General features: G+C 39.6%; 1 protein-coding gene across 1 annotated transcript; it reads right to left on the reverse strand.

Moving 5' to 3' along the window:
- Positions 1–5,499: 5,499 nt before the first annotated feature.
- On the reverse strand, positions 5,500–15,737 carry LOC131994799 (uncharacterized). The gene is made up of 3 exons (XM_059361685.1): positions 15,675–15,737; positions 15,413–15,576; positions 5,500–6,328 (listed from the first exon to the last, which is right to left on the reverse strand). The coding sequence occupies exons 1-3, from the start codon at positions 15,735–15,737 to the stop codon at positions 5,500–5,502; spliced, it is 1,056 nt and encodes a 351-aa protein (XP_059217668.1).
- Between the last annotated feature and the right edge of the window lie 321 nt (positions 15,738–16,058).

Here is a 16,058-nt window from a genome sequence, read left to right on the forward strand (position 1 = left end):
ATCGAAGAATGGATGTGGCTTGTCTCTTTTTTAGCGTTACAAACAAACGCTATTATTATAGTATCCTCTTTCACATTTTCCCGATGTTGGCGGCGAAGAGTACGACGAAGAACAACAAGGCAGCAGGTGCCGACGGGTTGCCCGCTGAACTATTTAGAACTCATACTCGATACACAAGAATGGAGACAAGACGGAATATGCCAACTATTTCATACAAGATTATCTCCAGTGTACTGTGTGAAAGATTAAAACCGAAAGTCAATGGGTTTATTGAACCCTATAAACTCGGCTTTAGACCTGGTAAATAGGTCTAAAGCCGACCATAGACCAATAGTCACACTGCGCCAAATCTTGTAATAGACAAGGACAAATCAACACCACCATCTCTTTGTTGACTTTAAAGCCGCCTTCGATACTCCTTTAGGTTCAAAGGTATTTCAAGCCATGTCTGAGTTTGGTATTCCTGCAAAATTACTAAGACTTTGCAGAATGACACTTGCTAATACACGTTCCTCAGTAAGAATAGGAAAGAATCTCTCGGAACCATTCAATACCAAACGAGGCTTCCTACTGGAGAAGATTATACGAGATGCAGATGTGAATAGATATGGTTCACGAATCTAGAGTGTAGTCTTTGGGGTAGCCTGTGCAGCGAATCCCCCAGCCCAATTTAGGGAGTCTCTCTCTCTATTAGTGAGAGTTTTAGGATCATTCGCACCAAGCCTCTCAATAAACCTGAGAGCGATCCGAATTCCATTATTCCACGCTCTTAAAGAGCGTGTTGGTTTGCCGGGGAAGGCCGATTGGCATAAGCATTCGAAGATAGAATAGGTTCGGCCTTGTCCTTCAGATTCGAACCAAGTGTCTTCGTCAAAAGCCCTGCTGACCAGTCGTGTGTCGGCTAGAGGAGCCTGGAGATGCTGCTCCACCAGTTGAGGTGTTAGTAGAAGACAACATGCTACGTTCTGATACCACCACCGCAGCTGTTGGGTCTTTGGAGTCCATTCTAAGCCCACTCCCGGGCCCTAGATCTGCCACTACACGTGAAACAGACGCAGATCATCAACCCTATACCACAGTGGAATAACAAATTAAGTGAGGGTTTATAGCCGTTTGAGAAAAAACCACCTGGAATTATGAGCCAATAATTGCAATGATGAACTTCCCACATAACTCAACAAATATTTATAAGGAGTTATGGACATTCAAAAAGATTGCTGCATGTAACCTTTTGGTAATCTGATTGTATACAACGAGATTGTCCAATGGCAATGCTTCCATTGTCATTACATGCTCTGAGTACACTGCATATGATACCCTTGTTCATGTTCATATTCGAGATAAACTTTACCTTAATTGCTATCTGTTTACAGATATCTGACATGCCTTTCTGCTACCAAAATTTCCACTAATTAATCGTTTAGTTATCTTTTGCGTGGGTTAAGGTTTGGTGAATAACAAAGCCTCCATGTTCGCGGCCCCATGTTGCTGGCGTTGTCTTGCTAACATGGGCGTGCAACAATTTTGTTGGTTTTGAGTTACGGCTACCTGAGTTCATTAAAATCCTGCCACCACCTGCCACAAACTATTTCTGAACACTGAGCTCTGCCATGTAGTGAGACATTAACGGAATGCTAATGTTCAACACGTACCTGGGCTCTCTGCAATAAGAACTACACTTCACACCTGAATCACTTAGTCATCCGCACATCCGATGGCTTCGTCCTCGTTACGTTTCCATGAATATGACTTTACAATACCAGCACATCGCGTAAAGTCCCCATCCCCCACGCGTCGTGCCTGCTTCACTAACACTGCGAAAAAGGGCAAAGTATTTTGAACAAAATGCGAAAATAGTGAACTGTAGAATGCAAATCGAAAAGAAAACTTTTGTTTAGACCAAAGAAGATAACAAATTTTGAACAGTTTCATATACTAAGGCAAAACTTTAAACATTCACTTTAATTAAAACCTAAATATGTAGGTCACAATGCACGTGGAAGAGAACCTAAGTCTATTTGGAAACTTCAAAACTTCTAGGAAAAGTTTTGTTTAAAAACCGACTTTAAAATGAAAAAAATTACAGAGGAGGAGAGCGATACCTCCAAAAATTCTAAACTTAGATGTCGGGAGTATGAAACCTTAAATGAAACACATGCGCCAGCTTATTCCTGGTGAAGCATATTCATATTATTGTACCATCAGTTTCAGTGTTGCAAGTATTGGGAGTTTCTCCCCAAAATGGGAATTTCTCCACAACTTGGTGATTTATTTTCGAAAGTGGGGACTAATGACTAATAATGAAATGACTTGGGGATTTGATGGGGATTCGGAAAAGATAAAAGATAGTTTACCCGTTAATTATGCCCTCCACCATAGGATGGGGGGTATACTAATTTCGTCATTCTGTTTGTAACTACTCGAAATATTCGTCTGAGACCCCATAAAGTATATATATTCTTGATCGTCGCGACATTTTATGTCGATCTAGCCATCGAAAGCACGCTAACTTCCGCTTGAAATTTTGCACAAATACTTTTTATTAGTGTAGGTCGGTTGGTATTGTAAATGGGCCATATCGGTCCATGTTTCGATATAGCTGCCATATAAACCGATCTTGGGTCTTGACTTCTTGAGCCTCTAGAAGGCGCAATTCTCATCCGATTTGACTGAAATTTTGCACATAGTGTTTTAGTATCAACTGTGTTATGTATGGTTCAAATCGGTCAATAACCTGGTATAGCTGTCATATAAACCGATCTTGGGTCTTGACTTCTTGAGCCTCTATAGGGCGCAATTCCCATCCGATTTGAAATTTTGCACATAGTGTTTTAGTTTCACTTCTAACAACTGTGCTAAGTATGATTCAATTCGGTGCACAACCTGATATAGCTGCCGTATAAACCGATCTGGGATCTTGACTTCTTGAGCCTCTAGAGGTCGCAATTATTATCCGATTTGCCTGAAATTTTGTACAACGGATCCTCTCATATGGTCTGAATCGGTCTATAGCCCGATACAGCTCCTATATAAATCGATATCTCTATTTTACTTCTTGAGCCCCCAAAGGGAGCAATTCTTATTCGAATTGGCTGACATTTTACACAGGTCTCCAACATATAATTTAATTGTGGTCCAAAGCGAATTATATCTTGATATCGCTCTAATAGCAGAGCAAATCTTTTCTTATATCCTGTTTTGCCTAAGAAGAGATGCCGGGAAAAGAACTCGACAAATGCGATCCATGGTGGAGGGTATATAAGATTCGGCCCGGCCGAACTTAGCACGCTTTTACTTGTTTTTTTCTGTAATCGCATGATATCGATAACCATCCAGAACAAGTAAAAACGCGTTAAGTTCGGCCAGGCCCACCACCTTGGGTATATATGTAAACCACCTTTCGTAATAATCCGGTGAAAAATGCATAATTTATGCCCCCATAGCAGCTTTATCGCAATATGGTCCGATTTGGACCAAATCCTTAAATCGAGAGATCTATAGAGAGGTCTATATGGCAGCTATATTTAAATCTGGACCGATCTAAGCCAAATTGAAGATGAATGTCGAAGGGCTTTACGCAACTCACTGTCCCAAAATTTCAGCAAAGTCGGATAATAAATGTGGCTTTTGCGGGCCTGAGACCCTAAATCGTCGGATCGGTCTATATGGCAGCTATATCCAAATCGGAACCGATCTGGGCCAAATTGAAGAGGGATATCGAAGGGTCTAACACAGCTCACTGTTAAAAATTTCGGCGACATCGGACAATAAATGCGCCTTTTATGGGCCCAAGACCTTAAATCGGAGGATCGGTCTATATGGCAGCTATATCCAAATCTTAACCGATCTGAGCCAAATTGCAGAAGGATGTGGAAGGGCCTGGCACAACTCACTGTCCCAAATTTTGGCGACATCGGACTATAAATGTGTTTTTTGGGGCCAAGACTTTAAATCGAGAGATCGGTCTATATGGCAGCTATATCCAAATCTAAACCGATCTGGGCCAAATTGAAGAAGGATGTTGAAGGGTCTAACACAACTCACTGTCCTTAATTTCACCAAAGTCGGATAATAAATGTGGTGTTCATGGGCTTACGACCTTAAATCGAGAGATCGGTCTATATGGCAACTATATCCAAATCTGGAACGATCTGGGCCAAATTTAAGAAGGATGTCGAAGGCCCTAATACAACTCACTGTCCCAAGTTTCAGCAAAACCGGCCCTAAGACCCTAAATCGGCGGATCGGTCTATATGGGGGCTAAATCAAGATATAGTCTGATATGGCCCATCTTCGAACTTAACTTAGCTTATGAACAAAAAAAGAAGCTGTGCAAAGTTTCATCTCAATATCTCTATTTTTAAAGACTGTACCGCGATTTCAATAGACAAACGGCCAGACGGACGGACATTGCTAGATCGTCTTAGATTTTTACGCTGATCAATAATATATATACTTTATAGGGTCGGAATGACAAAATTAATTTAACTTCATCCTTCGGTGGTGGGTATAATAAAAACAAAACACAGCAACTATTCCAATGAAATAATTGCTTTATTTTGGTACCTTATAATGTAAATCACGATAATGCATTTCTTGTTATCTGTTATTGCATGTTATCGATAAATTACTTGTGCAACTTTGCTCTGATATTTTTATCCAGAACATTTGACTTGCACTGGATATGATTAAAATAAAATAGAGAAATTATGACCCTCTTTTTTATACAATAGTGTGCAAAACACGCGTTATCGACTATTATTGCATGATAACGATAACAATCTATACAGTCCAACTTGTGAATGATTATCTTTCCAGTACACCTGATTTGCTTTGAATGTATACTGCTATAATGAGTATAGTTTAGATCGGTCTATTTTTCGATATAACTTCCATATAGACGGATCTCTCAATTAAAGGTCTTGGGTCCACAACAGGCTTATTTATTGTCAGATTTCGCTGAAATTTGCGACAGTGTGTTATATGATATGATATATATATGGTACAATGATTTGTGTTAGACCCTTGTACAAGTTGGGTAACAAGTATGTAGCTGCAAGTGGACTGTATATTATAGTATTGCTCCCAAAGTGTAAAACATGGAAAAAAAGCAGATAAAGTAAAACACCACAGGTCAGACTTCAATTGATATTATTTATTGGTAATCCGCAAATCCTCACCGCTTTCTTAAGTTGCTGCTGCACAAGTGATTTGATGACGGTGCGAGAAAGGTAAAAGCGCATAGTTTTATAAAAAGGGCGAATTGGAAATTTGGTTAACATGGCCGCCCTTTATCCATTTGAGTGAAAGCTTTTGGCCCTTTTGCATAGAATGGATAAAGGGTTGCCAAGTTGACCAAAATAAGTGAATCCATGGGAAGTAAACTTAGAGATACTTAATAAATATGCAATTCAGTGTAATTTAATTCATTTAATTCAATTGTAATATTTATTTTGTTGAACTGGCTTCAACATGCCGGCCCCCTTGCACTAGTGCAATTTAATATTGACAGGGACCAGAAATTGTCCACCCAAAGATGGTGCTTTGGGCGATGGGCATCGTAGAGGAGGTTTGTATCATGCCGGCCTTTAAAATCTTGGGAAGCAGATCGTTAGCAATTACGACCTCGATGTTCTTTGGTGCAAAGACGTGTGGATCCGCTAAGTCGGTTATCTGGTCATAGGTCTTCTTTAATTTCTCATCTGACACCGTTGTTGGAAGCATCATATTCAGCTGCGGCTTTACTACACCAGACACTTGTATTTTGGCAGTGGGGTCTTGGTAAGACTGCAGATTGAGCGTGCAGTATTCTTTTCCATCTTTTCTTGTTGTGTTGAGGTGTAGTCTTTCAACCAAGCCTCGTACAATTATTGTTTGAATGCCGCCTGAGTTCAATAGGACCCTTGTTTTCTCTGGACCTCTCGGAGTAAGACATCGTGCCAGGGCAGTGGGCAGAAAAACGTGCGTTTTTGTCCGTCGGCTGAGGCGCTCGTCAACGCATGATTTCTTCCGTTGTGTAGATGAAGATGGACGTCTTTGGTCTACAGATTTGGATCGTGATGGAGTTTGAGGTCTGCTGTTGTGAACTGTTCTTTTTGCAGCTGCATCCATGTGTATAAGTGTGTGATGGTGATTTTGGCACACCATGCACGTTTTTCTCGACGGACACCAGTGCCTCGTGTGTGCCGTGCAAAGGCAGTTAAAGCAGAAGCCCTTCTCCTTCACTACTTCCCTTCTCTTAACCACTGGCATGCGAAGAAACTTTGGACAAGACGTGAGGAAATGTCGGTCGTCACAGACGCGACATTTTGGAACGCTAGATGCAGAACTAAATGTAAGATGTGTTAAATATGTGAACGGAAGAACAAAAAAAAATATGAGTTAGGCATTTGGCAAGATACAAAGCTTGACTAAAGGGCGAGTAAGTACCCCACTTTGGGTACGTATCTCAGCAACTCTTACGTTAGAATCTTTTCCTTGAAAAACTTTAATGACTCTACCTAGACACCATTCACTAGGCGGAAGGTTGTCTTCTTTGATGACCACAAAGTCATTTTCCTTCAAATTTTGTTGAGCTGCTTTCCATTTGTACCGACGTTGTAACTCGGAGATGTAATCAGTTTTCCAGCGCCTAGCGAATTGAATCTGGATGGCTTTGAGCCTTTGCCAGCGGTTAATAATTGATAAATTATCAGAATATTCTTCGGGAACAGAAATTAGCGCAGCTCCTCTCAGCAGATGACCAGGAGTCAATGGTAGCAGATCGGAGGGGTTCTCAGTCATGGGAGAGAGTGGTCGAGAGTTCAGTACACTCTCTATTCTGACAAGGAGTGTCGAAAACTCTTCGAATGTGAATTTCGTATTGGAGGCAACTTTTCGTAAATGAGACTTCATGCTCTTTACAGCTGCCTCCCACAAACCACCCATATGTGGAGCATGCGGAGGTATAAAGTGCCACGAAAATCCGTGCAAGTTATATTTCTCCGAGACAGATTTATGAACAGTCTTAAGAAAATTCTTGAATTCTTGAGCTAGGGATCTACTGGCACCAACGAAATTCGTGCCGTTGTCTGAAAACATTTTGTTGGGAAATCCTCGTCGTCCAACAAATCGATTAAACGTAGATAAGAATGCCTCAGTTGAAAGGTCTGAACAAGCCTCTAGATGAATGGCTCGAGTAGATAGACATACAAAAATTGCAGCGTATCCTTTCTGCAGTTTCGCATTACGCAGTTTAGAAGTTTTTAACTCGAAAGGGCCAGCAAAGTCAACTCCAGTGTTGGTAAATGGCAACGAAAATGTACATCTCTCAGTAGGAAGTGCGGCCATGAGTTGACTTCTTATACGATGCTTGTAAATTGTACATGTTTTGCAATTTCTCACACAATGTTTTATGGCATTTTTCAGTCGTATGATGTAAAACTCTTGACGAATTGCACGCAACATTATTTGATGTTCAGAATGAAGCAGGATTTTATGCGTGAATTCGATGAAGAGTTTACAAAATCGAGATTTTTCAGGCAATATAATTGGATGACGCTCATTGTAACTCAAATCAGAATTTGCTAAGCGTCCATTTACGCGAAGCAGTTTGTGTTCATCGAGAAAAGGGTTGAGAGGAAGTAATTTACTTTTCGAACTTATGCGCTGATTACTTTCGAGAGCTTTATATTCACAGTGATAATGAACAATCTGAGCAGATTTAATTAAGAGATTTTTTACCGTTTGAATTTCCTGAGCGCTTATGTACGGATTTTCCATTTCTGAACTAGCTCGTTTTTGGCATTTCCTTATGAATCTAAACAAATAGCAAATTACTCTCAATGCACGGCTAAAAGACGAAAATCGATCAAGGATGTCTTCAATTTCAGTTTGGGTTTGATAAGAACATATCTTTCTCTCCATTTCAGATTCCTTTAGCGCTATTTGTTTTGGCCAGTAATCTGGGTTCTTCGTCAGCCAGTTAGGCCCATGCCACCAAAGTGCATTTGTCGCCAATTCCGATGGAGCAGCGCCACGTGTACCCAGATCAGCAGGGTTATCGTTTGTGGGAACGTGTCTCCAGTTGGCGTTGCCCACGTTATCTAATATCTCTGATATCTTATTAGCTACGAAAGTTTTCCAGTGAAATGGTGGTTTGTTAAGCCACGCTAACGTTATTGTAGAATCAGACCACAGATATATATCAGTAACAGAAAAATGCAGGTTTCTACCAACGCATTTCATCAATTTTGAAAGCAAAGCTGCTCCACATAACTCAAGCCTTGGTAGACTAACAGTCTTTAAAGGTGCAACCTTGCTTTTAGATACCAGTAAATGAGAGGAAACAGTATTATCTGAAGAAACAGAGCGAATATACAAGCAGGCACAGTACGCTTTCTCTGATGCGTCACAGAATCCATGAATTTGTACCTTGCTTTCTGGCGCAAACTGAATCCAACGAGGAATCTTTATGGTCTCAATATCAGGAAATCCGGAAATGAAATCCTTCCATCTCTCAAGTGAATGTGGTTTTACCTCTTCGTCCCAATCAGTTCCATCCATCCATAATTGTTGCAAAAGAATTTTGGCCACCACTATTATAGGTGCCAACCAACCAGCAGGGTCGAAAAGTTTGGCCACAATCGATAGAATTTTACGTTTAGTAAATGGAGCAGAAGGAAAATCCAAATTGGCAACTTTGTAGAGAAATGTATCAGTCATGGCATTCCATCGAATGCCTAGAGTTTTCGTTTCGCTAGAATCTTCGAGTTTTAGAAAATCTTCGTACAGAAGATCCTCGGGGGGCAAATTTTTCAGTATTTGTGGGTGATTTGCCGTAAGTTTCTTTAACGGAAATCCAGCGGTAGACAGCAAATCTATTAACTCCAAGAGAAATGATTTTGCTTCAATTATAGAATGTCCTCCCGAAAGGATATCGTCAACGTAAACTTGATCCTTCAGAACAGATGCCGCCACTGGATGCGTGGACTTTCCGTCTTCACTTAATTGTAGCAGAGTCCGAATGGCCAGATATGGAGCACAGTTTACTCCAAATGTTACTGTTTTTAAACAGTAATCTTGAATTTTTTCAGTAGGTGATTTTCTAAATACAATTCTTTGAAAATCCCTGTCAGTGTCATGAACATAGATTTGGCGATACATCTTCTGAATATCGCCATTAAAAACATATTTAAAGAAACGCCACCTTAAAATGACATTCATCAAATCATTTTGTAAAATTGGCCCAGTATGTAGGACGTCGTTCAGAGAAAAGCCCGAAGATGTCTTCTTAGAAGCATTGAAAACGACTCTGACTTTGGTTGAGACTCTTTCAGGTTTTACCACAGCATGGTGTGGTAAGTAATAAGAACCGTAACGAGAGTTGTCACAAATTTCAGTAGATGTGGTTATTTCCATGTGGTCAAGATCCAGATATTCCGATAGCACATTACAGTATTCCGAAGCTAGTTCGGCCGATTTCTCAAAAGTTTTCTCCATCCTCATAAACTGACCCATAGCCGCTCGTCTTGACGACCCAAGGAAAGACTCCGGGGGGAGATCATGTTGGAAGGGCAACCTCACAACATATCTTCCATCAGATCGACGAGTTGTCGTCTCTTTGTAAAACTGTTCACACCACATGTCATATTCAGAAACAGATTTCAGTACTGGAACTTCCTCTAGTTCCCAAAATTTCTTAATTTGCTCATTTATGGGGTCAGAACACGTTACCCACGACGCAAACGTATTAACTGAACGAACGGTTGGAGGGCCGCTCAATATCCACCCGAATTCAGTTTCCTGTGCCAAAAGAGTTCCAGAAACATTCTTTTGCACCCCAGGTTTCAGAATAAACGGTAAAACATCGCTTCCCAATAGCATATCTATCTGAGCAGGCTTACAGAAATTTGGATCAGCTAGATCCATTCGTCTTAATTCAGACCAATCAGAAATACGGGTAGGATTCGCAGGCATTAAGTGATTCATATTAGAAATTACAACAGCGGTTATATTCAGTCTAAAACCAGACTTTCGAGATTTAAGAACAAGATGACAAAGCCTTGAGGAGTTTTCCAAAATCGTACCTCCAAGACCAGAGATCGTTGTGAACGATTTCTTCGTTGGTATGGAAAATCTGTTAACAATTCGATTTGAAACGAAAGACTCTTGAGAACCTTGGTCAATAAATACCCTCACTGTAAAATTTGTTCCCAAGTGTTCTAAGTCTACAAGAGCCGTTGGCAGAACGGTGGCTTCATTAGAATTAGCAAAATGAGATTGAACAAACGATGTCGAATTGGAGAAAGCACCAGCCGACGTGGTCGGTTGCTCTTCGTACTGCGCATCAATATGGAAAGACGTCACTTGGGTCTGTGGGTTATATTGAGATCCATCACGATCCGTAGTATTACCAGTATCAGGATGCAACAGAGTGTGATGCTGTTGCTGACATTTCAGACAGAGCTTGTCACTTTGGCAAGTCTGGGCATTATGTCCGTAGGACAGGCAATTTCCACAAACTTTGTTGTCATTCACGAACTTTTGCTTTTGCGATAGCGACCAGGACTTAAATTTCGCACAAGAACGCAGCGCATGGTTCTGCTTGCATACTCTACAGGGTCGGAAATTTACTTCAGATTTTGCATGAAAGTTCTGTGATTTGTTTGAAACAGGAGGATGATTCCTCATATCAGAAATAGACTCGAGCATATCCAGTCTCTTAGAGATGAAATCGTCCAGTTGGTCCCAAGAAGGCATCCGTTTATGATCAGTGAGTGAACTCTCCCAAGCAGTCAAAGTTTCTTCAGGCAACTTTGACGAAACCCAATAAACCAACATAGGGTCCCATGATATTACGGAAACATTGTATGTTTTCAAAACTGATAGACAATTGTTGATTGTATACTGTAGATTTCGCAAATTCTTTCCTTTCTCTGAACTCACATGTTCAATTTCGAATATTTTCCTCAGTTGGTGGTTAATGAGAATCCGCTTGTTCTCATATCGCTGCCGCAACGCTTCCCATGCTAGATCAAAATTGTCATCAGTCAAAGAAAAACGTTTAACAATTTGGTTTGGTTCACCACGGGTCTTCGCCCTGAGGTGAAACAGCTTTTGTGCGGGGGATAGTTTAGGGTGTTTTCCATAAATGGCAGAAAACATATCCCTAAAACTAGGCCATTTATCGTACCCACCGCTAAACAGTTCAGTGTCGCAGGGTGGAACTTTAAGAGAAAAACCAGATTCGGGACACTTGGACTCAGGCGCATCTCTCAGCACTGAAGTTTCATGTTTCTGTTTTTCAATCTGCATTAAATCCAAAATGGATGCTTTGCAATTCTTGTAAGATCTACAAGACTCAGTGAATTTAGAGTGAATCGACTCTCTCACCTCTTTAGTGCTCTCAGGTTTCTCAGAAGTCATATCAGTTTCGTACACCAGAACAAGTTGACGCCAGCGGCGTTCCAAATCATCAAGTTCGACTTGCAAACTTGAAGATGTGTGGTCTTCAATTGGAATAGCAGAAAAATTCGCGCAAAAGGTGACCACTTGGTCGGAGAAAAAAATGAACTTTTGAGAACTCATTGTGGAAAAGAGCAAGAAACGGAAAGTCCCACAAGATTGAAATCCAAAACCGCAGAAACAGAAAAAAAAAAAACTTCGAACTCGGGCAGAAGAAACAAGATCTAAGTATTGTTTTCAAATAGAGAACCGAAATCAACAAAGTTGTCCTTGCAATTCGTAGCTCCCAGAACTAAATCTCATTCGTTTCGAATCTTTTACGAATACGAAAGCGAATCACTGAATGGCAATAATTCAATAAAGGAAATGTAATGTATACTTGAAATTTTATATAAAAATAAATTTCAAATCGCAAACAAGAAAAAGCTGTGAGGTTTTAGCATAGACGTCAATAGATTGTATCAGAAATTTCAAGTAACGCTTCAGAAAGTGTAATGCATGTACATGAAAATGTAAATCATCGATTTAATTCAGACAAGCATAAATTTCAGTCTATTCTATAGTTGATGAAAATCCCAAATTAATCAATTGATTTGCGGATTGTTTAACAGGCGATAAAGAAATGTCCCCAAACACCCGAAGAGCATGTATTCAGGCCTTAATGCGATCGAATACATGGCAGTGTACTCGGATTTATAAGAAATTTTTTTTTTTTTTTTGTGCTGGGCACAATTTATTCAAGTATATTCAATGTATATATATTCGATTTGATAACTAATTAATTTAATATGTCATCATACAGCTTAACAAATTTATCTTTTTTCATTAAAAAATGGTTTCCAGTTACGACAACTTCTCTAGTCGAGCTCCATTGTCTTGTTATTGTAAGAATTTAAAAATATCATGCAAAACTTCAATGTATTCGGACGTAATTTGTCCGAGGTAGTTTGTACAGATGTGTCCTACTGTATTATTTGCAAGTAACAACATACGATGACAACATACGATACTATTGCAATAAATGGTATCGCTTTTACGATAGAGTGTATACGTTTCCCCAAATAAACAAAAGACTCACCAGCCTCCTGCCACTATGTGTAATGTAAATGGCTATCGTTCTATCTAAGCCAGTAATCTTCCTCACAATTATGATGGTGGTGTTAGTGATGCTCTTGAACGTATGCCTTGATGTGATAAAATTGACGGTAACACTATCCACAGTGTCGAAATGATCCAATCGTTGTTTATATCTTGTCTTAGTCTCCTGGTTTCTATCAAGCCTCCACAAAAGCTAATGCCAATAATTTTCCTTAAGAACTCACTCAAACCTCTTGCCTCCAAATATGACAAAGCAATATAAATAAAGAATTGAGAAAAAAACTTAAGTGCCTTTGAATACCAGCACAAAATGCAGGCGCTGGTGCAATGGAAACAATGCTTTGTTTTTGTTATCTGACTATGATCCAACAAACAATGTAATTAAAAGGCTTCCTTGGAAGTAATTCGCACTTTCAAATTAACATCTTTTTCGTTCTATGTGGTTAAATACATTTGGGTATTCATTTTCAACAAAATATCTTCAAAATATTGTTTTTAATTTGTCCCGTGTATTCTCTCGACAAATAAAAATTTCCAGGTTTTCTAGAAACCTTCTGGTAACACCGTTGTAATTGCTTAAGACACTGACGTATATATGGAGCGAGAGGGTTGAGTGAGAGGCATTGACATAAACATCAAAGGGTAAGTATGTAAGTATGCTGAGCAATGGACAAAAACACAAACCACCTACCTCGGCACCAAAGCATTTGACAACCAAAAAACAAGATCTTTGTCTTCCGTCAGCGATTGGATTCCTCTTCGTGACCGTTAACCAAAAGAAACGAACACCCCTTACACCACTCCTGTACAATAGACCTCTGTGGAGGGCAGCACTTGTCAACGGTTTAATAATCACTGGCGGGATTTGACACTCTAATCACATCAACTGTCGGCCTTTTCTCCTGCCGTATTCAAGTGAAGCAAAAGGGCCTTGGTTTGTATGGTAATGGAATTTGCAGATTGCTGTCGAGATTTTGTGTCACAAAAACTGAAACCGTTGTGTCGTTATAGTTGGAAATGTAAATATTCAATAATTCAACGCACCTTTTTTACTGAATATTGCACAAAAATACACGTTCACAGTGCCCAAAGTCAAACACAATTAATGCCACAAACTTCTTAAATTTCTTCCACCAACACTTCTAATACTTTCTGTTGCCTTCAACAATGTTCCAAAAAATTCTTCATTATCTTCTCTTTCTGGTATTTCCACTAAATCAAAGTTTACTAGTTTCATTTAATTTTAACTATGAGCCTCATGTCTGTCTTTTCAATCCTCACTTGTAACTATGAATAGCAAAGGTCTTCTTAATAACTGCCTGCACTGCAGCCAATTTGCCAAAAATGCAGAGCAGAGAAAAAAGAAGATGATATTAGAAGCTGTGAACGCAAACAGAGCCAAACCACGGGCAGGCAGAAATTGCAAAGCAGAACATACAGACAATCAAATAAGGGCAGCGCAGGTGCGTATGTTACGCTAAGAGAAATAAGCACAGCGTGCTCTTAATTAAAGAAGCAGGCAAGTGGATTGGTGGATGAAAGCAATTATCAGGTTGGTGTTGTTAAGGCAGCAACGCAGCACAAGAACGAAGAGAAACAAATATTACGCGCTCTTAATTACGAAAATATAAAGGCAGGTGGATGTAAGCACTGTTCGAGTGTCTTCTCTCTCTTCCTTCTAATGAAAGCTACTCTTTACTTCTTGCTTTCTATCCTCGTTCTAAGTCTGTGGATCGTTGACAATGTGCACAATGGTGGTTGACAATATATGAGACAACCGAGATGTGGTACAGGCAATGTTGGTATGTTTGGTGGCGAGGGTTGCGGTGAGGTATGACAAAATGAAAAACAGAAATTGCCTATGCTATGCAATAGGAAAACGCAATGGGTTTAATACAATGGTAAATCTGCAGAGAATAATTCTGCGCTGGCCGCAGCCACTACACTGCACCAATTTATATGACTTGCACAGCGAAATAGTACTGATGTTGCGATGGTGGCAAAGGTGGTATGCTGGTAGGACAGTTAGGGGAAAGGTAATCAAGCAAATAAGAGAATAGGCAATGGTATGAAGCAAATTGGAAAATAATATTTCTGCGCCGGCCACAGCTCTTGCACTGTGCCAATTGTCTCGCGCCAATTTATATGTTCTGCGTACGTAGTGCGGGTAGAGGCAGCACGACAAAGACTTTGTAATTCTTTTGTTCCTTTCTTCTCAAACTAGAAGATGCCCAGTATATATGTACGTGCCTTCCAGTTACTATGAAGAGATCTGTGTATTAATTCCGCACCGATCCCTTTTTCTCTTCAATAGAAAATTATTGGTCAAGAACGTTTAGCTATTTAAAATACTAAAGCGTTACACTCTTTATATCTAAAAAGCACATCAGTGGTAAATGATATTAAACTTTTTGCCTTGTATTTTACAAGAGGTATTTTTTTTCTGATTTTCGTTGTACTAATTTGACGCTCGTGAAGGCCAAATTAATTTTGGTTTCATATTCCTGTATATAAAGAAACGTAGAGCTCGTGAAGCCCCGGTTATTCTTATTGGTTTTTTGAAAGTTAAGTGGTGCTCGTGAAGCCCAAGTAACTAACAACTAATAAGAATTGAAAAATAAGGGAACAATATGGGATGCTTTCGTGAGAAGCATATGAACAAACGACTATGTGCAACAATGCGATCTTAATCGAACAAATGAAAAAGCGAATTAAACCTTTAGTCAGACATAAAATAAATAAATATTCTACTTTCTCTGTACGAGCTTAGTATCTAAGAAATTATGCCGAGTTGCCAAATATATATTTTCCTTTTTTTTCAAATGATTGAAAAGCCTAACCCGTTCACATATGAAACAATCTTACATACCTCTTTTCCATTTTATATGATGCAGATTTGAAGTTAATAGTTGATGTGGACGTGATCCCCAAATGTTGAACTTCTTCCTTCTGATTCCGTTGACGGCTCGAAGGACCATGTACAAGTTGGTTAACAAGTATGTAGCTGCAAGTGGACTGTATATTATAGTATTGCTCCCAAAGTGTAAAACATGGAAAAAAAGCAGATAAAGTAAAACACCACAGGTCAGACTTCAATTGATATTATTTATTGGTAATCCGCAAATCCTCACCGCTTTCTTAAGTTGCTGCTGCACAAGTGATTTGATGACGGTGCGAGAAAGGTAAAAGCGCATAGTTTTATAAAAAGGGCGAATTGGAAATTTGGTTAACATGGCCGCCCTTTATCCATTTGAGTGAAAGCTTTTGGCCCTTTTGCATAGAATGGATAAAGGGTTGCCAAGTTGACCAAAATAAGTGAATCCATGGGAAGTAAACTTAGAGATACTTAATAAATATGCAATTCAGTGTAATTTAATTCATTTAATTCAATTGTAATATTTATTTTGTTGAACTGGCTTCAACATGCCGGCCCCCTTGCACTAGTGCAATTTAATATTGACAGGGACCAGAAATTGTCCACCCAAAGATGGTCCGTCGGCTGAGGCGCTCGTCAA

This window comes from Stomoxys calcitrans, chromosome 2, assembly GCF_963082655.1.
Source record: "Stomoxys calcitrans chromosome 2, idStoCalc2.1, whole genome shotgun sequence".
Classification (NCBI taxonomy): domain Eukaryota; kingdom Metazoa; phylum Arthropoda; class Insecta; order Diptera; family Muscidae; genus Stomoxys; species Stomoxys calcitrans.